Here is a 26288-nt window from a genome sequence, read left to right as displayed (position 1 = left end):
CAGATCTCCGACTCTTCAAGCATGAGACACACATCTGGCGGCTTACCATTTAAATTACAGCAAAATAAAAAAAAAAGAGTGAGTGAGTGAGACAGATAGGGAGAAAAAAGAAAAAAGAGGTTGAAGATGGAAAGAAAAAAAAAACTTCAAAAGTAATTTTCCAAAGCAGAGAAGAATGGGAAAATGTATTACAACCAAATTTAATTTCCTTTTTTTCGCTTTTTCATCATTTCTAATTGCATACATTAGAGTGTTGAGGCTGGAAAAGTTCAGCTCTGAGATGGTGGGAGACAGAGATGACTGTGCAGTGGGAGCTCTATAAGTTAACACTCCTACTTCTCTCTGTACAAAGACAAAAAATGAGCCTTTGTTGCTTTTTGCGAGTCTCCAGATAGTACAGAAAAACATCTTCACTACCTGCCTCAGAGTAGAAAAACAAGACAAAAGCAACACTTTGCAGTACGTTCAGAAATGCAAAGAGTATTTTATTTGATTCCTTGGTACACTGCAAACAACATGTTATTTAACAGTCATTGGGCTTGACTTGCTCTATGTTATTAATGTGTCTTTTACAAACATGGACCTATTTATTCAATTTATACATGAATATAAACCCTTAAGTAAAGTGAATTTAATTATTTTCACAGTTCAGAATAGTAATTTATATTTATAAAATTGTATTTAGCCATTGCACACTTTGATCTTTGTGATATAAATATGACTCCTGATCCTCTCAGTGATTGCCAGATGTGATTTTAAATGAAAAGCAAAACACAAACCTGCCCTTCCTTTTCACACTCACTGCACATCACTTCTCTTTTTTTTTTGGGTGGGGGGGGTGCAGGGAAGAATTCCTCCTCAGGAGCCATTTCTGGAAACACAGGAGATAAGGGTGATCCATGCAGGGGGAAAGCAGAGGGTGGGATCCACCACAAGGTAACACTGTGATTTAAGGGGAAGTGTTCCCACCCTTGAAATAACGCTTTCCCTTGCCTTCCCTTTCCGCCCCTCTCTACACCCCTACACACACCTCCCTGGCTTATTATCTAAGATTTGTCAAAATACATTTCACACTAACAGGTATTTTTCAGCCTTCAAAGCCAGTTTTGATCTGCTTGTCAAGCCAAAGCAGCTCAAATTCTGTGAAATCAGCAATGCCAGCAGGCCTCCCTTTTTTTTCTCCAAGTCACTCTAAGCACGCCTCTTCCTGTGCTACAGAGGACTTAAGCTAAATTAATCAAAGCCTGCATGTTACCTGCCATACTTTGAAGTGGTAATTGCAAAATTACTCTGTGTGCTGATCTGGCATTGCAGCCTCCCGGTCCGCCCCTGCCATTGTGCCTCCGCTGTGGCCTTTTGTTGTTGTGATGTTATTGTTGAGGTAGTTAGAAGCCTATGAACAACATCAAGTCTCTGTGTCTCGCACACATACACACATCCTCCTCTCCTGCCTCTCCCCTCTGTCCCTCCAAGTCTTTATTCTCACTAACCTCCTCCTACTGATGTACAAGAGGCTCTTCAGACCACCATTAATCAGTGATGACCCGTTAAATAAATGAGTTTGTTGATATGAGGTTTTATTTCTCCGCAGCCTCTGTAGACCGTTTTTTTTCCTCTCCTCTTGGCCCTATCTTTAAAACCTTGCTAACTCTGTCAAATGTCGTAGTGTGGAACCCAGTTGTCTAATGATTAAGTGGAGTGATCTCCAACCTGCCCCAGCCTGGGAGTGCTAGGGATCAGATTTCAACCCTTCAACCTGCAGTGCAGGCCTAATTAAAATGAATTTTCTCCAGGCGACCACTTTGCCCAGAGGGCAGGAATCCAGCTATATACGGAATCTGCTCTTAAGGTATTGCATTAAATTTATTGTGGGGAGACACCGGAGAACATTGCGGTTTATATATCTCAGGCATTTTTTTTTTCTCTCTCTCTGCTTTCTTTCCCTCTCCTTTCCACCTTTTTATTGTGATCATCACTCTGGAATCCAAGCTTGCTTTGGCAAAGATTGCCCTATGAAAATGGATGGAGCCTTTATGGAGCCCTGCCCATTTACTACTTCTTGGGCCTAGTTTATCTCAGAGGGAGAGACAGAGAAAGAATGAGAGAGATGGAGGGGAGGAAGAGATGAGAGGGGGGAAAAAAGACGGAAATGGTAGGGGTGAGACAGGGCTGGAAGAAAGAGAGAGGTTGCTAATTCCAACTGTGGATCTCATTAACATACATCAGTGAGTATTTCACAACTTCAAGCAGAAAGGCACTAAGCCCACCCAAGGGCAACACAGGCAGGACTGACAGGGCCAGGGAAAGCAAGCCGTTAACATGTTGGCGGCTTAACAAATAATATCTGCTCCCAAGTACCTTGGTGAAATATTTAAAACCCCACTTCCTAACTCCATTTGACTGTGTTTATAACGATGACAGTAAACGACTTGTGTGGAAAAAAAAAAGAAAGAAAAAAAAAACCTGTGCCAGCTGCTCAAATATCACATATTCAACACCACAGTCACTGTACACACATTTCCCAAATGAAGTCAGCTTGAATGATGGCGTGCCGTATGCGATTTTGCCGTCATTCTTGTCTCGTGTCAATTGAGGCGCGGTTGAGATATAGGAGAGGCTCCAAAGTGCCACGCACACTGTCACTGTCACCGTGTGCATCCCCCAAGATAAATTCAGAGGCCTGTTTCCTGCTTTGATTACAAATGACATCCGTATGTGTTCTCCCCGATTTCTGCTCCTCACAGAAGAAGCCAATCAAGAAGACAAATAGCTGCGGCCCCAGCATGAGCAGCAGCAGCGCACCGCCTCGGCAGGCAGACAAACAGAAGATGCAGCCTTCAATGGAGAACCTCTCCACGGAGGAGCTGGAGGAGTATACATTCTCCCTACAGTAAGTCTCACCACTCATTATCCCGCCTCAGCCTCGCGAAATTCAAACGTGGAGGAGAGGAGAGAGGGAAAAAAAAGAAAAAGAAAAACGTGGGTGACAACTGGTTACTGTGCCTCACAAGACAGTTATGTGCACGGCCTCAACCAGACACAGACGCTGACAACAGAATGTGCCGGGAACACGTCCTGTACAGATGTAGATACAGTACTCACATGTCTTTCCTGAGTGAATCCTGAGTTCGCACCTGATGTAACTTTAATGTAACGCAGCCAAGTGTTCATTTGTCGACATAAAAAAGTCACAAGCAAAGTTTCCACAGCCTCATCATGGCCTAATCTGTCCTCGGAAACAGGAAGACACAGAGAGTGTTAAGATTTTCTATTATTAAAAAAGACACTTCTTGCATTTTGTCCCTTGATTTGGATTGGAATTAAATCTGAGTCAAATGTTCAGATTTAAAAATAAAAAACAGAATTATTAGTTAAATTAAATTTTTTTTTAATTATTTTTTCTTTTAAAACTTATTTACAGTTTTAAAAGAAAAAATAATGAGTTATATTCAAGCTTGTAACAAACCAAACATTGCTTTAACCCAGTGTGCTTTAGCTGGTTCTAACTACTCCGCACAACAAAATGCAACAAAGGGAGGTATGCTTAAAATAGGAGAAAAAGAAAAAAAAACTCTTTACTGTATGATGGCTTACAGCATTTGATTTTAATGAAAAAAGCGGGAACGTATTAAATATAAACAAAGCACGAAGCGCAGGATTCCAAACACTCGGCCAGCAAATTTGTTAAAAGCAACAAGGTGCAGCACTGTCTGCCCCATGGAGCATCAAAACAGGCTGAGAGCAAAATTGCTTATTTCGACAAAAAAAAGAAGAAGTCACAGGTATTTGTTTTTATTTGAACATCAACTAAATGAAGGGGAGGGGACTGCCACACACACTACTACACTTGGGGCGGATGTGTGTATATGTATGTGTGCGTGTGTGTGTGTTGGATAGAGAGAGGGAGTCTATGTGTGTGAGACAGACAGAAAGAGAGGTCTCCCCGGAGACTTAAAAGAACCCATGTTTCCTCATTTCTGGGAGTTGGTAATTTATAGCTGCTGGTCACATATTAAACAAGATCAGAGACTACTCCCTGACATCTTCTGAACATACTTGGGGAATTCAAATGATTACCAGCGTATCCCGCCAATAAATGACGACACAGGGACTATCTTGAGGGAGAGTGAATACAAAACGAACACAAAAACCCATGGAGGCTGCGCACAAAGAGACACAATTAAATGGTTTTCACGATTATTCATAGTGCCGCTTTTTACCTCTGAGCAGTCGCCGGGTTCTGTGAGATGAGACATTTCTGTCAGTTATAGGTAAGGATTGTATTGAGTTGCAGCCCCGGCTGTTCCCTGATGCCCTGTGAAGGTGCTGCTGCTATTGATTTCATCTTTACAAGTGCACACATTACTGTATCTCTGAGCTAAAGCTTTTTTTTTTCTCTTCTTTTTTTTGCCCTCACCTAATCAGAAAATATCATTGGAAAGATATGGTGCCAGTTTTTTGGGCTTTCATAATTAAGTTATAGACGTGTTCTCAAAGTCATACCCTCACCCGCTCTCCCACTGCTGTTTGACTTATTCTGGGCTTCTCTACATTACCTGAGGACTGACAGAGATGCAGACAAAGGGGATCGTTTACATTATTTATTTTATTTGCAGTCATTGATGTCATCTCTATCTTCTCTTCTGGCATTTTCACAGTTGTGTTTGTATCTCGTGCATGTGTGTTCGTGTTTATGTGTTCGACTGCGTGTGAGTGGAGAACGTGTGCGCACGTGCGTCTGTGTATACTGTGTACTTTCTGTGGGATGACTATTCATACTGCAGTGATTGGGGGATATTACTGCCATCTATTGAGCCATAAGAGACTGAGCTCACTGAGATTTTTATAGGCCGACACAAATGTGCAAATCAGATGCTCATGCATTATTAAAGGAAACACTTAGAAACAGTAAGATTCAGTTAGGACAGTCAGAGAATTACACAAAAAAAGCTTTAACACAATGTATTCATTTACAGTATGTCACAGTTAGAAACACTTTATTCACACGGAAAAATAAACGCACAGAAATGTATTAAAATGAGGCTAAAATCATATACTTAAACTAAAAAACAATAAATGTTACTCTCCAAACAGCACATACATTACAAGCTGTGACATCCAAGTGTGTGACAGCTTAAAGTTAAGAACCTAATTTATATAAAAAATAAAATAATATAGTTTGACCTGTGGCCACAACTGCTCAGTATACTGAAGATAACAGTCACTCAAAAGTTAGCACAGTGCGTAGTCATGTACTGTATGCTTCACTGACAACTTCTGTTTTTCAAAAACTAAAGAAGAAGATCAAACCAGGAGTAATAATGAGAAAACACCACCTGGGCTCGTTTAAATTATTCACTAATTAATATTATTTTTGATAGGGCTGGTTCCCGCCTGCTCTCTTTGAGTTGAGTGAATTGATTCTGTTGTTTTTATTTTATTTAATTTTCCCTTCATTTCATGTTTCTTTTTGATAACCTCAAAAGAACATTCAGCCCTCTAAGAAAAGAGGGAGATAAAGAGTACGCGGTATATGGTATCATAATAACTGTAAACCATAAATTACAATTTCAAAGACAACACAACGCACCTTTTACTGCAAGTATTGACAACTGTGAGTCAATTTAATGAAACAGACCATGGAAACAAGCCAGGAATGATTCTTCTTCTTCTTCTTCCTCCTCTTCTTTTCTTTCTGTAGAGTTCCTGCGCTGCTGCTGTCTGTTTGAACATGCATGAAAGACTCTCGCCGACCTTCCAGCTTATTTGATGTCTGTGTAATCTTAACCACCTTTTTTCTCACAGAATAGCAGTGAGCAAAATCAAAGCACCTGATTCAATACGGCTGTTGTAATTTGATAGGGCCAATTTAATGCTTTCGGACGGTGTGGCAACAACTTCTAGCGAAGGTAAACACATGCAAGACTGAGTGAGTTTTTACACTGAAGAGGGTTTACAACTAAGCACAGTGATAAGTTGCTGTTGATACAAATCACCCACATCCTAACGAATATTTAAGATGAATCTATTGTCGTGTTTTGAGGAAAACAGCTCGTCATGCATCCGTGATTGCTGTCAATTAGCCTTAGCATTGTGTCGCATCAATGTCACCCAAGTATTTTTTTTTTTCTCCTCTGGTTTTGAAGAGAGAAACCTGTTTTAATCAAAGTCATTCTCACATAGCAATTAGATCTAATTAGTCCAATTATCAAGATTCTAATTACATTGAAATATACCCCCTAAATCTCATATCAATTATAGTATGTGTGACTTGTCCTGATCAGGAGACACGAAGAGAGCAACAGAGACAGAGTAAAGACAAAGCTGTGTAGGAGGTAGAGGAGAAGAGCATACTCATCCTCCGGAGGCCAAATGACTGCAGAACTGACTCCATCTGTCCCCAAAGCTTTTACTCCAAAAGACTGTGTGGCCATTTGGGGATAAATGTCACTTAACCTTTATTCATTTGTTTCATATTCAGCTTCATATTAACTATTTTGCTACTGATTAAGATGTTATGATTAGTTACATCCTCGTTTTTCGAGTTCAATTAGACGAGAAACGAGTCAAAATAAATACAGTTTCAGCATGCAGGTTCAGAGCTAGTTAACAACACCACTGAGTTAAAGCTGCAGCAGTAATTGTGGTGGAAATAATTATCACCTGCGCTGGATTCAGGCCCAACCTTTGGCAGCACACTCAGTCACATGTCAACGTGCGGCCTGTAGAACAAACGCATATACAGTACACACACACACACACACACATACATACATACACAAACAAGCACAGACCTGCGCTGTACGTTGCTATAGTGGTGCAATATGGCAGTGTAGGTGCACTGGTGCAAAAACACACACGCACGCACACACATGCACAGCCCGTTCTTGCTGTGGAGTCAGAGGGAACACACTGACCTAATTTCCCCCAGTTAGCTCGCCTCGTTGGGGACCAACGTTCCTCTGCACCCGTTTCCCCCAACCAAGCCTATCAGAGCACTCACTCACTATGAGTCTCTGTCTGTCTTTCCATGCCCTCCATCTGTTTCTTTCTGTGTATACATGCGCCAGTGTAAGATGAGCAGTTAAATGTACACTTTTATTGTTCAGGGCGAGCTCATAAGCACCGGTCTGTGGTGCTAATTACACAGGATCATGTGCACGTAGCATTGATACCGTGCACCCTGCAGTGTTTGTTCCTTTTGCTAAAGAAGAACCGTGGTCTATCAGGGAGATAAAGAGGGATTGGCTTGCAAAAAAGAAAAGGAGAGAGAGAGAAAGAGAAAACCACCTGAAATAACAGCTAGTTCCCCGCTGTCAATCCCCTGCATACTGCAGCTCCGAATCACAACTCAGTGCAAGGGTCAATCAATTCTGATGTAATGCTGGTAGGAGAGGTGGGTGGAGATGGCGATGCTGGTCACCCCTGGGTCTCTGGTGATTTCCAGGGCTCTTTCCTGTTCTGAGGGAGCAGGAATGTGTCTGCGTGTGTGCATGCACAAAATGCGTGCATGTGTAAAAGAGAGGGCCCCTGGCTACCGCAACCGAGTGCACATGTTAGGGTTTTGTGCGGCCAGACGCGCCCCTGGATCGCTTCGGATCTCGCAGACGCACACACACACACACACACACACACACACACACACACACACACACACACACACACACACACACACATACACATACACAATCAACGTGTTGCTTCCTTTATGGAAATCAGAGCTGTCAGCTCCCTGACAGGCTAACATTGCAATATGACTGGTTAATCTGCGGTGATGTGGGTGTCAGTCAGAGCTGACTGCGGTCCCATTGGTGGTCTGGGTCAAATGAATGTGTTTCCCACCCTTACGTGTTGTGTGTGAGAGAGAGGGAGGGAGGGAGGGGGTGGTGCTCAGGAACTGTGTGTGAGAGCATATGAGTGATTGTGTGTTATTTGTGCATGTGTGATTGTGTGTGTGTGTGTGTTTGTGTGTGCCTAGGAGAGAGAGAGAGAGAGTCAGGCCAGAGGTGACACGTCCCTCACACTCTTCCCTTTTCATGTGTAATCACTCTGACATGAACATCTAAAAAAGATGGCAAAAGTCAACAAACAGCTTCCCCCAGATTTTAAAAGTGGATTTTCTACATACAGATACTTATTAGCTAATGCAGTGTAGTACAAACATCCACTAATGCACTGTGCCCTGTGAAAATAAATATGAACTTTTAGGAAAACATCGCTTACAGACAGCTCCAATAATATAACTGACAAATTGTAGATGTCGATGTAATCAGCATTTGTGTGATATTTGTATATACATTGGTATGATGTCATGAGCGGCGAGCTTTTATTATTGTAACCGTGATGACGAAGGTCCTTATTTCAACCCGAACTATCATTGTTTCCTAAACTGAACCAGGACGGTATAGCTTCTATTCCTAAACCATTTCATGATGTTAACAGACCGATATGGTCATTTAGTTTGCAAGACTTGTATTTATATATAGCGAGAGAGAGAGAGAGTTTTGTCCAAGCCTAATCAGACATACTGTCTCTGCGGATATTTTTTGATGCAGCGATGGAAGCTGCTTTTTATAGACATTTGAAACAATACAGGAAATCTGGTGTTACTGCAGCTTTATATAACATTGAGAATATGCTCATAATACATATTGCCATTCAGAAAAGACGCCCAGGAGACGAGGTGAAGAGTGTAGTTCTCGAAGGAGAAGAGAGATCAGGACAAAGTCTGGCCACATCATGTGGACATAACAATCCTAAGAGGCCTGGTAGAGGAGAAGAAGAGATCAAAGCTGTAGATGACGGCGCTGCTCTGCCACACTGGGTGTTATTTCAGGTCATATCTTAGTACAGAAAAGGAAAAAAAAAACTTCTTTCTTTTTTCTTTGTCCATCACTCACTTAATTGCTCCCTACACACACACATGCATATAACACACACTTAGTCTCTCTGGCTCATAATTATTCCCTCTCTCCCTCTCACGCCCTCCTGTTAATTCTGTCTTTATCTCACTTTCTCTGCCTCTAATTTTCTCCATCTTTCTCCCTCCATCCTCTCCTCATTCTCTCTGTGTCTCTATCTCTCTGGTGACAATGTCCTGCAGTTATGAGGCAAGGTCAGAGAAGTGAAATCCATTTAAATACTGATGCAACTCTCTGGAGGCCCATGCTCAGCCTCTGCAGCACTCCTCCCTCTACGCCTCACCCAAATTGATGAATGGATAGATTTCCTTAAATCATTTATTATTTGTCCTACATTAATCATTCATTGTGTATTACAAATTTACTTGCACAGTGTTTTGTTTATTTTCTCAGTGCCCTGATAAAAGTTTATAGAGAGAAAAACAACCTGTTCTTTATTGTTACGGACTATAGTGGCAGTTGTGGTAACTGTTTGTGTAATGAGTACCTAGAAAGCCCCTGTGTGTTTGCTGATCCCAGGTGCATCTGCATTTGAAATGTTTCCACCCTGGTTTATAGTGCACCGAGGGTCCTGCCATTTCCATGTTTTAATCCCCTCTTGTGCTAAGTCAGGCGCTCCATAAAAAACACCACATGTTGCACGGCAGTGAAACGGCTACCTCATGTGTGCATCTAAACTATTCCAAGGTGTGTGAGGAGGCCAAATCCCATTTTTTTTTGCAGGAGGGATTTGTTTGGCCATGAGCTGGACTCTTGCTCATCAAACCTGGATGTTTTTAAATGGTCCTCTGGCTGGTAGCTGCAGAGGGTTGCCACTGAACAAAGACTATTACTGAGAAATTCCATCCATAGTCATGTTAGTGGTATAATAAACAGATGAACAAGTCTTTGAATTTCATTATATTGGGAACATGCTTTTCTCCGTCATATTGGAAGAAGCAGGATTGGACATCTGTTGTTTTACTACACAATTTCACAGGTTCTTTTTTTGTTTTTGTTTTTTTGTCAAGAGGATATTTTCACCCTTTTGCTCAGGGGTTGGAAACAGAACAATTTTTTTGTAAATGTCTACAGAAAAATGACATTGTATAAGATCTCAGTATTACTAATTAGTTTACCATACTCTGCAGTTATTAGTAGTTTATTAATTGATTTTTGTATTAGTGGTAGTTCCAGCAACAGCAGATGTCCTTAGGACCATAGTTTGCCATGATTGTATTGATTGAGTTGTTATTACTACATTATTACATGAGCACCATAATTATCACATTCATCAGCAACACAGAGCTCTTGTGGCCTTTTCCATGGCCCTCTCATGTGAGAAGCTCTCTGGCATTGTAAAAATGAGCAGCCAACTATTAGTCAAACATGGATTCCTAATTAAGTGGAACATATTTTTTCACTGCTTCTGATTATGCTCTCCTCCACTCCCTGTCAGCGAATAATTCTGATAATTTGGTTGTGCATCGTTATACTATTTTAATTACAAGATGATGGACTCCAGTTCTGCAGCTGAATCACAATTCCATAATTCTCTTTTAACTACACCCCAAATACCTGCCACCGTGCTCCCATATTGACAGTGAAACTCATTTATGTGTATTCTTGCATTGCCAGGGTCTCTGTAAAAGAAACTGTAGTTATAAAGCCCCCAAATGGTAACGTAATTGTTCTTGGAACAGACGTGATTGTGAAAAAGCTGTGGAGTGGAAGAGTTAGAGTAAAAAAGAGAGAGGGAGCTCAATAAGTTAAATCTGAAGCAATTTTTTGTCCTTTTTTCATGATTTTTTTTTCTAGTCTAAATAAAACTTCTCACTAGATGATATAAAAATGACTTAATTAAATAAAAGCCTTGCAGGCATTAAGTGCAGCTCTGTTCAACTTGTTTTTACACATGCACAGTCGAGATGCTTTGGAAATTGATACCAGCTCACTAACCACTGATTATCATTTAATACATCTAGTGGGAGCAGGGTTCTCAGTGATTTCCACTTTGTGAGGTTTCATAGTTTCCTGCATTATATGTGCCCCACCTGTGCAAAAGCCCCGCTTATTGTGAAAGTATGTTTCTCTGTAAATACTATAAGTAGGCAATTAAAGCCTAGTTTCCTACTGTGGAAATGGCTGTGGCATCTGTACAGGAGGTATGCACACAACCCAGTTAATATGCAAATGCATTGTTCTTATACAGGATAGTATACTGTAGCAATCAGTGCATTGAGATTTAATGTCTTATCTAAACACAAATATTCATAATAGGAACAACTCTTGACACTAGGAATTGTAAACTATTGGATTTGGCAGTTGTGCACAGCTCTATAAAGGTCACTCAGTGTGTGTGCGTGGAAGCGCATCTGTGTGTTTATGCGTTTGTGTATTGGATTATTGCAGTGCATCTCATTGCTTTGACAATGCGGCGCTGTAAAGTGCTACACCGATTTAACCTCTTACTGGCTGCTGATTGAACCTATGGGTTATTCATGCAAATATCAGGCCTCTCTCTATGTTATAATGTTGATTCCTGGTTTTCACGTGTATGATTATAGCAGCGGTAGGTCATGATGTGTCATATTATCACGAACCTAGTGTTATAGTTAAACAGAATAGATAGATAAATCTCTGCTGCATGTTAACAGATTACTGTATAATTAGTAGCGTCTTCCGGGACAGCAAACACTGGAGTATGAAGTCAGAAAGCTCTGTACTCCAGCATGGAGATATTTTCCTCATAGTGTTTGTTTATGGTTTGCATTACACACTCTTAATTAGCTTGAAAATAACTTCCCTTTTTCTGTCAGAGCAGGACGTCGTTTCTGAACGTTCACACATTTGTTTAGAAGTTGCAAACTGTCTGGCACAAAGATTTTTTTTTTCATTCCGTTTTTCCAGCCATGCTCAACACCTCATAAAGGAAATGTTTATATAACCCACAGAAGACAAATGACAAATACTGCGCCATCCAAAACAAATGCATTATCAGCATTCTTCAAAACTGAAATGTAAACAAAGATTGCGGTATCTTCAGTCTTATCTCTTGACACCTAAGATAATCACACTTGCATAATCACCACAACGCTGCGCATCTGGGCCACTAAGAAAACAATCACGTTATCTGTCAATCTTTTAAGTCTATTTTCACACTGTATTTTTTTTTTTTTTTTTTGCTTTCTCTATTTCCCCAACAGCAAACCATTCTTCGACTATGTGGGAAAAGGATGTGTGGTTTTGGAACATTTATAAACAATGCCGGTGGCCCAAATAAGAAAGTGACACAAAAATAATCCTCTAAATAAAGGGATAAGTCCAATACTTTAAGTGGCCTTAGACTGGAGGGTTTAAGCCATCAGGGCTATGCGGAGGGATTCAGAGGGTTACCTTCACTCTCCTCAGCCTGGGAGCCTTCTCACCATAAATCTGCTATTTAAAATGTAACACGCCACCGTAGTCCTCCCCCCTGCCCCTCCATCTCTCGTTACCCATGCCGTCTTAAAGGTTTAATACTCATCTGTACTTGCTTTTCACTTGGTGCTATTTTTAAAAGCACAGCTCTCATTTGTTGTCATGGCGTTCAACATTTAAGGACAGTCTGGGAAAACCAGTTCCAGGAGATGGGTCTTGTTCCAGTGTTTGACAGATACACGCTAGTTAAATCTGATTTACAGGCCTTGGCACACTCTGGCAAGGTTTAGAGAGGATGATGAGTCCTTTTGCAATGTGCTTTGATGACATGGGAATGAACAACAAACATATCAGAACTAAGATAATAAGAAAACAGCTTCTGGCCTGGATTTCACAGAATCATATAAACTACAATTAAAATATAGTATTATGTGCCAATGCATGCCTGTTGAAATGGTTAGTTTCATCTCTGGGCCGCTACGCCACATGCTATCAGTCGTTCAAGGGACAAGCTGTGATATTGGAATGAAACATCCTTCTTTCCTGCAAGATAAAAAGCCCACACCTCCAACCCCCCGTCTTTCCCTCATTTTCTGTATTGTACTTTTGTAATTTGAGGTGCCATAATGAAATCAATTCAGTGGTGATAACAGATTTCACATCATGTTACCAGTTTACTTTGGAAGAGGCCACCACATGAAGATAAAAATATTCCTCTTTCATGCATCATCAATATCTTCATTATATGAGAGATGGGCGTCAGGTTGCATTTGCTATTTTCTTTTAATGCCACTTGACAGGGTAGCATCTTGCTTGTGTCTGTGACACACTGCGTTTTTGTCTACTCTGTAATTCCACTTTTGCAGACATGCGGAAAGCAGTTTTATACCACATGATGAATCAAGTCGTGATAAAGCTTGGAACAGAATGGATGTGCCTTTGTCACAATTATAATAGAGAAGCAGGAACACATTTAGTTGTATATTATCATCTTTCTATTTGTGTTACACTTCGCAATTTTCTTATATACACACACATACACTTGCCGGATACACGCGTATTTCAGCAGCAACATAAGCAGGGGAGAAAAAATGCTATGCTGCATTTTGATCTAAGTCTAGCCTAATTATTTGGAGAGAGGAGAAGAAAGCAATACAACTGATTCTGTTTTTTTTTCCTCTCATTTTTTTGTCTTTAGGCAGTGTACCGTTTTCCCTAGATACACACTACAAAGTGAATTCCAACTGTGCTTTGGGACACAGTGGTAAGACACAGGGATGTCCACAGGCAAAGGCCTTAAGTCACAGTCTCTGTGATGCTAACCATAGCTCTACAGTGTACGCCTATTTTAGCCTTGGTCTAATTACTGTCAGGTGGAGGATAGGAGGTCATCGGTGTCAGTCCGTGTTGACATGTGCAAGCTGTAATATGGACAGGTCCATGCATGTTGTAACTGTACTCACTAATTTACTTTATACACTGTACAACACTGTACAGTAATGTATGCTGTATGTAAAAAAGTTTTTGCGAGGATATTCCAATTTCTTGCATCCTCCTCTCCTCTCCTCTCCTCTCCTCTCCTCCTCTCCTCTCCTCGCCCTCTCTTTTCCTCGCCCTCTTCCTCTTCTTCCCTCTCCTCTCTCGCCTCCACTGCTCCATCTGTGCCCTCTATATGAAAGGGAATAGTTGAGCAGGCCTGACAAAGGGCGGCACAGAAGAGGCAGAGGTGCTGAGGGAAGCCGAGCACTGCTGGAAGGGATTCCTATCTGTGTGTGTGTGTGTGTGTGTGTGTGTGTGTGTGTGTGTGTGTGTGTGTGTGTGTGTGTGTATATATTTGTGTACATGTGAATGTGTGTCAATTTGAATACTACATTTCCCTACCTTTAATGTTTACTGCACACATCTGACACTGGTAAGAAAAAAAATGCATTTGAATACTATATGTGATGCAAATCGTAGGAAGTATTTGTAAATCCACAATTCAAGTCATTATATACAGTGTGGTAACTCTAATGTATATGTATATATATACTGTATTCTATGTACATAATAATAAGTCCCTGCTGAGATGTATGAATGCCAAAAACAATAATGAATCACTGAATTTACTGACGCTGTCACTCATGCCCAATCTCATCCTCTTAACTGAAGTTGTAATGTATCTATTTGGAAAAATATTATTATTTTATTATTATGAAAAAAGAAAGAGTAAGAGAAAAGCTTCAAGTTGTCATGTGTGGTGTGTCTGAAAACAGATCAGCACTGACAGGCCCCGGTTCCCGCTCCTCACGCCTGTCCGACCGAGCCCGTCTGGCCCTGCACATGCTGCCGTCCGACCTGGGCCTGCCGTTGCTGGGGCAACAACAACAGCCGCATACTAGCTGGCGTGGCTCTGTTCGGCAGCTCGGCCTCATTATGCTGCTGATGGCTTTGATGTGGTTTGTGAGGCTCTACCTGCATTACTGCAGCCAGTGGCTCTACCTCCAGGCCATAGCAGTTCCTGTCAACAAGTGAGTTTGCTTCCTTTGATATCGCCCTGCACGCACACACACACACATGCGCTTGGGTGGGTGGGTGGGTGCGTGGGTGGAGGGGGGGGGAGCACACGGATGCACATGCACACACACACACACACAGGAGAATTACATAGACACTTTTTGAGCACACACATCACTGCTGACATAAATCCCTTCACATCGAGGACAGATACATACGGAGCACAGAGTAGTGAAGCGCATAGGCAAATTGTGGATGCACTCACAACTCAATAGACACGCATGCAAGCTCACAAACACACATGCAAAGTACGGTTGTAGTGAAATGGGATGTGGAAGGAGCAGAGGAGAGAATGAGGATGTGCCGTTTGTCTCAGTATGTGTTCTCAAACACACACACACACACACACACACTCATGCACACACGCAGGATACGCCCAAATCATCGGTTTGGAATCCCCCCATTAACATTTTAACAAGACTCTCTCAATATTAAACAAAACCATTGTTGGAGGAGTTTGTTGATTTCACCACACGGCCCCAAGTCCCAAAAGGCTACATTATTTGGAAGGAATTTATTGTTATTATTTGGTACACAGCATTGATAATAAATAGCAATAAAATACCACAGAACTGTTAAATCACACTGCAGCATAGCATATGGTGCTGATTTAATTCATCACTATAAAAAGAGCTGGCTGCAAACATGCATAGAGGCAGGTTTTTATTACAATAACATGTGGGGTGCAAACATCACACATTAAATCATGGAAAGTGATAGAGGAAGGCAGATTGAAAAAAAAAAGTGGCTAAATGAAAAAAAAGGATGGACTGAGGGGGTGGATAGGAGGTGGAAAAAAAACGAAAATACGAAAACAGAGGGGGTCAACATCGGATGACAACTTCCACATGTCCGAATCTGCTGCTCTCCCTCCGAGCATTTCTCTCTCCACGCCGTGGCCTGAGCTGGTGCTGCCCAGTCACAGAGGGAGAAAGAGAGAGAGAGAGCAAGTGACAGTTAGAGTCACTGGTGTGATGGCAGGCCTCCCTCCCCTCTTGTTTCAATTTCACTCTCTCTTTTTATTCCTCTCTAACTCAGTCTCTCTCTTCGCCCCCTCCTTCCCCATAATCCACCCTTGGACATCAGCAGACAGCAAAGTGTGCCCAGGAGCAACAGAGTCTCTGGCCCCAATGCTCTCTCCTTCCGTAACCTATATGAGCTATCTCTCTCTTTTTTTCCCCTCTCTTTTTTTCTTTTACAAGTAAAAGTACAAGTGTACAAGTCATGTGTTCTAAATTATTACCTAATTAAAAGCAAAGGCACTTATTCTTATAACAATGTATAATATTTTATTTTTACTATAGATCATGATCCATATTGCCTCACAATAGCCCTGCATGTACAGTACCACATGTAGTTTTTAAATTTCAATATGCCATGTGATATTTGAAGAGACACTATTGTTTAATGTAAGAGTATAGAATGAATACGGCCTAAGTCAGAAATGCTGTTGTAATTTATTGAACTCGGCCCATATTCAAGTATTTTATCTTATCACAAAGAGCACTAAGTCCCCATCCTATGCAAAAAAGGCAAAGCAAAAGCTTATACAGTAAGTTAAGTGTGACTCCATTGTGGTGGCTGAGGTTAATTCTGATGGACGAGCTTGCTTGCAGACACTGATTGGTTGATGAGAGACCTGTCGTTGCTTCTAAAACACATGCAAAACATTGTTTATGTGCATTTTTGAATGTATACTAACATAAATATAATGTACAGAGCAGTATATTACCTGCTGGAGTTGCATATTCCCCTGGCCAATCAGAGTGAAGCATCTCAAAGAGGCAGGAAGTATTGACCTGCAAGGAGTTTCAGTGTTCTTAATGAGTTCATTAAAACTAATTTGTTCACCAAATCATTCAGGACTTGAGTGCTGCATAGTTCCACTCACTGAACTCATAATCCCTCACTTCTGATACTGAGTTCTGCTTTGACAAACACACCAAACTCTGTTTACACTTATTTCTATTTTAAGTTTTCTCACTGTATAATGGAGATAAACTTTTCTCTCTAGGTCCCTGAAATACACAACATCTTTTGATCTCCTCTGTCTTTTAGCGGCCACTGGATGAGTTAATCTCTGATCTGATCTCTAGCAGAACTTTTGGAGGGTTGAATATGCGAGTTGAGAGATTTGCCTCAGATAAAACACCAATGGACCTCTACTGTCAGATTAATGGACAGAATCTGAGAGACGCTTGACTCTTGAAGCAAATCAGATGGAAATTAATGAGCAAAAACTGGACCCTTCCTCTCCCACCGCTGACTTTACCTCCTCCTGACTGATGGCAAGATTAAGAAACTCATGAGGCTTGATGTGAATGGGGAGTCTAACTTACAGTGGGGGGTCTGGAAAAGCTCTGTTATGTAAAAGCACAGGTGATGATACAATTACTTGTAGCATCCGTTTGAGTTTGATTTTGTTTATTTATTTGAGCACATTAATTAATACACTGTATCTACAAATTATTAAGATTTTGTTGTATATTACATGTAACCAAATGGGGCAGCACAGACCAGTAAAACAGCCAATTATTTAATGTTAATTGTCATCAGTCTAATTGAATGTGATTGACTCAACCAAAAACAATACAGTGTTTGAATTGCTAGAGCGAGTTGCCCTCGAGCGGTTGAGCATCACAAACAAAGATATATACTGCGCTCATATTGACACATGCACATAAATTCACACATGCACCGGCCTCCCTTTCCTCTCCCGCCAGGTTCAAGTTCCACGCACACACGGTGGAGCTTGTATACCAGAGTTCCTTGCTCCACATCTGGGAGGAGCTGGCGATGCTGGTGGTGGGTCCCCTGACCTTGAACGCATTAACGTTCCTGCTGGTTCTGATCAGATGGGGCTGTCAACAGATATTTGGCTCACTCCCTTCCTTCACGTCAAAGTTTATCATGGCTCAGGGAGTGTGGACAGTCCTCGACCCTCTGGCAGTCTTTGCAGTGGACGCCGTCCTTGGGGTAAGTCACATAAAAATAGCTTGGACACTTGTGCACTTTAAATAGGAGTTCACTTTATCTTGGCAAAGTGACTTTAGATTACAAAAAAGAGGGGGGATGAGAGAGGGTGAGAAAGAAAATATGCAAGGATAGATGGGTGTCTTTTTTGGCAGTGGGTTAGATGTTGTCAGAGAGAAAGACTGAAATGATTTTGATGGCTCAGTCATTGTACAAGAGATGACTAAATACAGTCCTGGTTAAATTGCATTGTAACGATTATATCTGCCTTAGTAACTCATATTTTGTACCAATATTTGTGAATTTGTGAGTAAAATCCCCTCTTCATCACATGATGCCTTCCCCACATTGTGTCCATGCTTATACATCCAACAGTTAGACAGTGGAGATTGATCTGTTTTTTGTACTTTTTGACTCTTTTCATTCAATCTCTGTCTCCTCAGCGTCTCACCTACAGCCCCGACATGCCGGTGGGCGACGCAGCCAAGCTTTACTGGCACTTCTACCGAACTGACCAATCAGGCGCAGCGGGGGTGATCATCACACTCTTCCTCTACGCAGTCCTTTTCCTGCTCTCCATCACCATCCTCTTCATTTACCTGCTCAGGTGAGACAAGCAGACAGATGATGGCTAATGAGTAAATGGACGTGTCCTGCTCATTTTCCTAAGTGAATGTGTTTCTTCAGACACAGCCAGGTGTATTCAGTTTTTATCTTGCCCTCATATTCCTTCTCATAATAACATATTCTAGTGAGAAGAGTTTGTGTCAAACAGACTCAGACAGTATAATCTTCATGAGTGGACAGTCTGGGTTCAGGAATTTTTACTACTTATTACAAGAACAGGTTTTATAGTGATGTCGTGATTTGTTTTTCAGTGTGTCGTCAAAATGATATTTTCTGAATTAGCTGGGTATTTGACTATTTGCATGTGTTTTCTGAAGTTGATTATTGAGCTCTAGCTGGCGAGCTATCTGCAAAGCGAATTACATTTAAAGTTAAAGAAAGATTACCACTGATAGACTATTGAAATATTTCTTAAAGTTCAGTGAATGTGTGGTGTTTTCTAAACTCAACAAGGAACCATGTTGAATAATCGCGATCTCATTATTAATCAAGATAATCGTGATTAAGATTTTGGCCCTAACCAGCCCTTCAGCTAAGGCTCCGGACTCGGGGATTAGCATTTGGGTAATTTAGACTTGACAGAGCCCGTAGGGACGGTCTGTCAATGAAGAGGAAGGCCCTTTCTGAGACACTCTGGCCCTCACCAGCCGACTATTCTCAAGCACACGTTCAGAAATAACTCCCTCCACCCCCGCAGCCCTGTGCCCGTTCCAGCGCATCCATTTCTTTCCCCTCATCTGTCCACAGAAAAGCAACAAATGCAAGCAACAGAAAATGAAAACAAACGTTGATCTAATCCACTTTGATTTTATAGTGGCATGGAATTACTTTTGCAGTTATGCTTCATCTTCACACGTCTAAACACACTCGCACACGCACAAAAAAGCAGAAATACACACATGTACCACCTTTGAACATACCCCTACTCCGCAATTGGTTTGAAAATTGAAAGCGTCTCTAATTCAAAAGTTATACGTGTTTTGATATAGCGTGAACATGTAACCCCCTTACATTATCCGTTTAGGCTGAATGTTTTCCATGGTTGGTGTCAGTGCAGGTTTCATACATACTGAAATGGACTTCATATACATGATGGTGAATACTCGTACATGTCTTTATGCACTGTGTGTTGTACTCATGTCTCGCAGATTGAGGTCAGCCATGTTGAAGCGTTTACTCACTAGGTTTGTATTGTGATTTCGACTGTTTTAGCAATTCTTTTTCTATTGAGCCATCATGTCCTCCATAGAGCTGTTAGCTGATTAGTGAGGATGAGCAGGAAAAACAAAACATTAAGGCACGTGGGAATCATTCACAGCCTAAATTAGGCTCAGCAAGGACCCTCACACTGCTTTGCAATCGAATGGGAGGACTTAAACTGGCACCACTAAACTACTAATTACACATTTCCAGCTTAAAAGATAAATAATGTTTTTCTTTTTCTTTTTTTAGTAATGGAAGGACAGCATTTTCTGCACCATGAAAGTAAAAGAGTAGAAGGGTGGGTGATAAATTACTGAATAACCTAACTCTGTATTCATCCAAGGTGTGTTCTCCCACCCTCATATAAGACCAAATTCCATTAATGGCTCAAAATGTAAGAAAACTCTTATTGAATTAATCAGTTTGAGATTGGCGGGCGAGGAGAGGGTGCCATCTAATTTCAGTAAGCGGGACGCTTATCAGGCTCCAGCTAAATGGACAATATTAAAACAGCAGCCAGGAATAATGACTTCTGCCACTCAACCGCCACTCGGGTTTGTATTGAATGTAGGCCACGAGGCTGAAGCAAGGATGATAATTTTATGGGTTACAGTTTCCTATTGGCTGCAAGGAAGGGGCTCTGACACAGAGCATGACCTATTTCTAAAAAAATGCCTCAGGCTATATGTATAGATAGAATGGACTGTTATCCTTTTTTAATTACATTTTAGGCAGCCTTTATTCACTGGCTGCAAAAATATGTATCAGTGATATGCTTTACACCTCTATCCTCTTTGAAACTTCATAAACACACAGTGGGGTGATGGCACATTGATACTTGTGCAGTTTAGATGGAAATGATAAATGATGACAATATTCAAGACAAAAGAAACAACTTAGTTTGTCTCCTTTGCTGCGCCCTGCTTTGGTGTTTCTGTGCTTGTGTGGGCTTCTGTAGGGAAAGATTTAGTCTGCAATTGAAAATACATTTTGTGGCAAATGTAACTGCTATCTACCATATTTCTGAATGAATGAAGCACTGCATTTATTAATGGCATAGAGTTACCACAGTGTAATTGGGGAGATCCCTGCTATGGTTAGTTTCAGGGCAGTAAAAGCACTTTAATTAAGGTACAGGAAAGCACAGGTTTTAGTGAAATGTAAATAATCGTAACATAAGTAAAATGAGATCACAATTTTGTCATAAACTTTACTCAAAACATAAAACAAGTTAACACTGCTGTAGTACTGCCAAATGTGTCTCATACAAAATGTTTTTGCTGTTGACATTTGAATGTATAGAAAGGGTTGCATGCGCCTATATGGCCATACAGTACAGTATACTATAACAGGAAGTGAGTCAGAGGTAAGTGGGCAGTGACTCATTCATTGCTCACCTCATCTCTGTGAAAACTTGCTTCCTGATTGGTTGTAGTATTGTGTGAATTTCACGTGTGTTCTGAGATAGCGAGGCAGGACTATTGTCTGGTGTTTGGCCTTTAAAGAGTAGTATAGAGCATGTTCAATGCAGTTTTTCTTCATAAGACAGGAAGAAGCATGGATCCAAAAATACCTCTGAAATAATACTATTGTAGGTTTCACCCACAAACATCTGTTGGTCTTTTCATCCACCATCTTCATTTTGTTAAAAATAAGAACTGATAACTGCCTTGTCATCCGGGTCACATCCCACATCCCATTTAAGAATCACATACTTACATTCATGCCACTTCCTTACACCAAGGAAATGAGCCTGTTTTGAAGCCCAGAGATGCAAAGATGGTGAATTCCTACAAGAGAAAGGCCGCATAAATGAATGAGAAGCACAATTCAAGTGTAGGATGAAAATGAATGCAAGCTATTCCTGTGTCTGAGGTTAAGATTCTACAAACATCCCTCTCCCAAGAGCGATGGGGAATGATGCTGAGTTCAAAGCTCCGTACCAGCTTCTTGTGTAAATCCCTCTGTCCTTGATGTTGGTTTTATTTGAGAGTTGATTACCCTCTGACAGACGAGAATCTCTATGGAAGGGCACAAGGTCTGCTGGTTTTGATGGTCAGCCAAGGCATTTGTTTACAGACATGGTGATTGTTTTCAGGGGTTGGCTGCATGCACACCCTTGTGTGGCAAAGGAAAAATAACACTTTGGTGATGTGCGCTCATCTGGAGGTATAAATCAATATGCCTTCTGCTGGGCCGAACGTTTCCTTGTGACTCAGGCTGGTCTCTCCAGACGTATCTGCATCCAGCACGTCTGTTGCATCTGCCATCTTTGAAGCTGCGGCATTAACAGTGAAGAACATCCCAGGATCTGACTCCCACACATTAACAGATGTACAACCACGCAGATGCACAACTAAACACAGACACGGCTGCAGTCAGCTTGTGTTAGCATAGTGCTTCCCCCTCACAGGCCAATTTGTTTGATTCCTCTTGCTCTTTCATTGTGTTTGTATTACTGTATTAGTATTAGAGAGTGTTACACTGCAGATATACCTGGTGCAATCAATAGAAGTTTTGTAGGTTCCTCCAGAAAGTTTGGATCACTGATCTGTTGATCTTTTCTGAATTGATCTGTTCCATTAAAGGTCAGCCAATAGTAAGAAATAGGACATGACCCTCTTGGCACAGACGTAGCCATAAACCTATTTATGTTGCATCTTTTTTTTTTCTTCTTACACTTAATCTTCCACATGTGTTTTTTTTCCTCACAATTTCAGATTCCACAACAATGGACACATGCTGGACACCTTTCAGCGGCTGACAGCCAAAGAAGGGACGTTCTTCCTGCCTCAAGACCTGGAGCTGTCCAATCAGGAGCTGAGCTACATCGTCAAGAAGGCAGAGCAGTGGAGAGGCTTCAACGGGGAGAGGCGCAAGGTAAGTAAGCATCTCACCCGCTCTGCAGCCTCTCCCGCCTTTCAAGACAACGCTCTTCTCCTCAAACCCTTGGGGATTAATTGGGCTAATGGCTGTTTTCGTAAGGACAGAATGCGTTAAAAGGTCATTGATGCTGCTCTGTTAGATTGGGCGCCGTAACGAGGAGGAATTAGACTTGGTTGTCTGTAACTAGGAGAGGTTTCTTCTAGGGTGGAGCACTCAATGAAACCTGTGTAGGTGACACTGAAAGGTACATTTATCGTCACCCACTGTCCATCACTCCTGCATTCAGTTTGGTCAATTTCAGGGAGAAGATGTATAGAATAGGATTGGCTCATTTAAAATCAAGAAATTTTCCTTAGTTACTTTTCAGAAAGCTGAGGTCTTTAGCTTCATTCTAATTAGTAGAAGATAATTACCAAAACAGAAACCTGATTAGTCTGTGGAAACCTATTTCCTGTGATATTTCATTAAAGGAAGATTACTCAATCAACATACATGGTGGTATGCACATGCATATATTACACTGGGCATCATCGTAATGTGGACAACTGTCGGGGAATGCAGGATTTCACTTTGCATAAATGCATGTCCCCATGAAATTACTATCGCTTGGCAGAGGCTGTCACATGTTTGACAGCCCAGTGTAGGTCAATTGTGATGACACAGGACAGGGCAGTGCATTAGCACCGAGCCTGCACCCGATGTAAAATCTTTGCATAGTGATTGAAAATGTGACTTGTTGAGATAAGGGAAATAGAACGCAGCGATCAAACCAGAGCCCCCCTTTTAATTTAATCTGTGGGATTTGTTAGTGGAACACATCGCTCGGTGTTCACCATGTTCATTAACTCCCTTGCTCTTTGCTTGGACAAGTTCATGCGGCTGTAGAAGGGGTAAAAACCGAACCCGCAACTACGTGATGTTCTGCGTTTCTGGTGACAGATGGACTAGAATGCCAGGGATTGGTGCACAATGTTGTCTTGCCACCAAAACATCCCTTGTGAAGTTAGCAATATTTGCATAATTGTGATGTTTCTTTTCTTTTAAATAACTAGAACAACACATTTAAAGTCGACTCCTCAGTGGGAATGAAGGCAATAGTTATAAAACAGGATTAGAGGCCATTTTAGTGACTGACAGTGTTTCAGCCAATGAATACATTCACATTCAATCATTTGGCAGACTCCTTTTATCCAAAGTGACATAAGGGAATACGTGTTTACAGTGTTTACAAATAAAGACAGGATTTGTATTTTTCAGTCAATGAGGAAAGTCTTATTGCTCCTAATTAAATTATTCAAATGAGCGGATTCACACGAGTGGAAATAATGATTGCAGTTCATCAATTAATGTCTTTATAAGGGATGATCTGATGTGCCACAAGCTCTGCTGTGCACTTACTGTATACGCCATTAGAGAAATCTCAGTAATATAAGAATAGCGACCATCATTTTGACTGGATGTAGTCAGTGACCTCCCTTCAGAGCTTATAGGAATCACAGGATATGATACATATCCATCATTGGCCCTTAAAGGACAGATTTATCTTAGTTAAAATTGCCCTTATAATCTAGCATTACATCCACAAAGAGATCATTTGTGTTTTACACCTTTCTCGTGAGCTTTAATGAACTGCGATCCTTGAGGTGACTACACTCCTACTAATAAGACGGTGATGGACCTGTTTATTGGGAGAAAATTGAACCTCTCAATGTTTGGAGACTCTGAAAGAAATGACACCCTCAAAGTTTGTGATTAAGGAAATGCTTCATTTAGGTGCTGATGGCCTCTCACCGCTGCTATATCATCATTGTGTTACGGCATTTCTGCCTCCACAGCAACAATTACGCCATACTTCATATTATCCCTAATATGGCACTATTAAACTGATAAAATGCTAACAGGTTAACACATTCTCCAGCATGATGAAAATTTGGGGTTATTGCATTTTATGATTTTTACATTATTCAAGTGGGCCATTTTTCATCAAAATAAGATGGGCTTTGCCATTATTTCATAATTATTGTAACAATTTCTCCTGTGAAAAGGGTCACTTTCCTAACTCAGCAAAGACATATCCCTATTAGACTAATTTGCCTACATGCAAATTTTTGTCATTTTTCCCTCATTAAGTATTTATCATAGACAGGAAAAAAAATATATTCATGAAGGCGAGCAAAGGAGCAGCCCGACAGAGCTGAAACTAATATTTTGCAACTCTAATGATTTTTTTGCATTCTTAATTAGATAGAATAAGGTTGATATGATTAGGTCAGGATGTAGTGTTTTTCATTAAAAATACATTTCAGAAACTGTATTCCAAATGTGCCCTTGCAATTAAATAATGAATCTGAGGCATTCCTTATTACGGACCCAATTAATATCAGAGGCAAGGGCGTAATTTTAATAACAGTGGGCCACGAGGCCTTCATTAGCTGAGTGAGAGAAAGGAGGGATGAAGATAAAGAAAACAAGGCACTCAGATGAACAGCTGCAGTCTGATTTTGAGCCAATTTTAGAAAGTTATTGAACAGTTCGCTCTTAAAAGGACAAAGTAAGACATTTTCAACAAATCCGATCTGGGGTGAACAGGAACTGCAAATCTCCCCTGTGTGTTTTAACCTAATTTGATACCTGTTGTGTGTCAGGTGGATGGGAAATCATTTGGAGAATCACAAGTGAAAGGTTAATCTTGTACTTAAGGTAGGTTACATGCTGCAGATATTTCTGAAGCTCTTCCTAAGCACCTTATGCTGCACTGGATCACCAGCAGTTATCTGTTACTTGACTGTTCTTCAGTCAGGAATCCTTTAATAGTAACAAATTAGAAATTTCTCCGCATGTTTGCACTTTGCTTGACTGAGCAGGCTTTGTTGTGTAACTGCTTGAAGTTTCCAGTCGTGTTGTGCAAGTTCAGACTTCACTGAAGACGGAGCTCAAAGTTCAGTTCACACATTTAAATGAAATAGTTCACATTCATTGAATTTTGAATTTTCTTTTTCTTTTGTTCAGTAGAACCTCCTTCTACTCATCTTTTTCCAAACCCCTAATCATCATTGCTTCTTCCAAACTAAGTGAATTACTGTATGCTACTATTGAAGAACAGCGGTTACTTTTATTTAACCACATTATGCAGCAGTTCTGAAGAATATAAAGTGGATTACAGGCTGGATCCACCACAGGCTTCATTACAGTCCTATACGCTGAAAGATGTGCTATGATTTCAGTTCAGATCATGGCTGCTGTAAATCCTGCAGAGCTGCTGTAAAACACAATTCTTCTGATGTTTTTTGGCAGTTGATAAAGATCGTTTGGTTCATCATTGCCACCTTCTGTTGCATAGGTTTGCGTACTCGCGTTTACATTCATTAGCTATAAATTGATACAGTTAGTCCACCATTCACCAAAGATCTTCAACGTGTTCATTCACATCTCTGGTTCCCTAGAAATCATGAGATGATCAGTTTTGATAAAGCTAGTTTTCTGGATGTGCTGTGCTGTAAATTAAGACTCAGCAAAACGTGTCTATACGATGTATCTCCCTCCAGCACCGAAACACTAAAAAAAGAAAGAGTCCACATTTAATAACCAACTGGCAAATGGCCTATTATTATCAAACTTGTAATTTTCAGAAGGTGGCCATAAAACATGATCTAATTTTCACTTTTTCACCAATTAACTTAATATTAAAAACTCCTCCATGCCATATGATCATCTGAGTAGCTT

The 26288-nt window shown here is 40.8% G+C and overlaps 1 protein-coding gene across 1 annotated transcript in view; it reads left to right on the top strand.

Moving 5' to 3' along the window:
- Window positions 1-26288, top strand: part of ofcc1 (orofacial cleft 1 candidate 1) — an 80410-nt gene that overhangs the window by 34068 nt on the left and 20054 nt on the right. The window contains exons 16-21 of the mRNA XM_085763450.1: window positions 845-936; window positions 2745-2890; window positions 14576-14830; window positions 17600-17852; window positions 18293-18456; window positions 22400-22559. Coding sequence (XP_085619576.1) covers window positions 845-936; window positions 2745-2890; window positions 14576-14830; window positions 17600-17852; window positions 18293-18456; window positions 22400-22559 — 1070 coding nt within the window. The remainder of the gene's footprint in view (window positions 1-844; window positions 937-2744; window positions 2891-14575; window positions 14831-17599; window positions 17853-18292; window positions 18457-22399; window positions 22560-26288) is intronic.

The sequence above is a fragment of the Trachurus japonicus genome, chromosome 20, assembly GCF_045865225.1.
Source record: "Trachurus japonicus isolate A0001 chromosome 20, Traja_1.0".
Classification (NCBI taxonomy): Eukaryota; Metazoa; Chordata; class Actinopteri; order Carangiformes; family Carangidae; genus Trachurus; species Trachurus japonicus.
The sequence above is the reverse complement of the archived record's forward strand: the minus strand, read 5'-3'. Positions and strand labels throughout refer to the sequence as shown.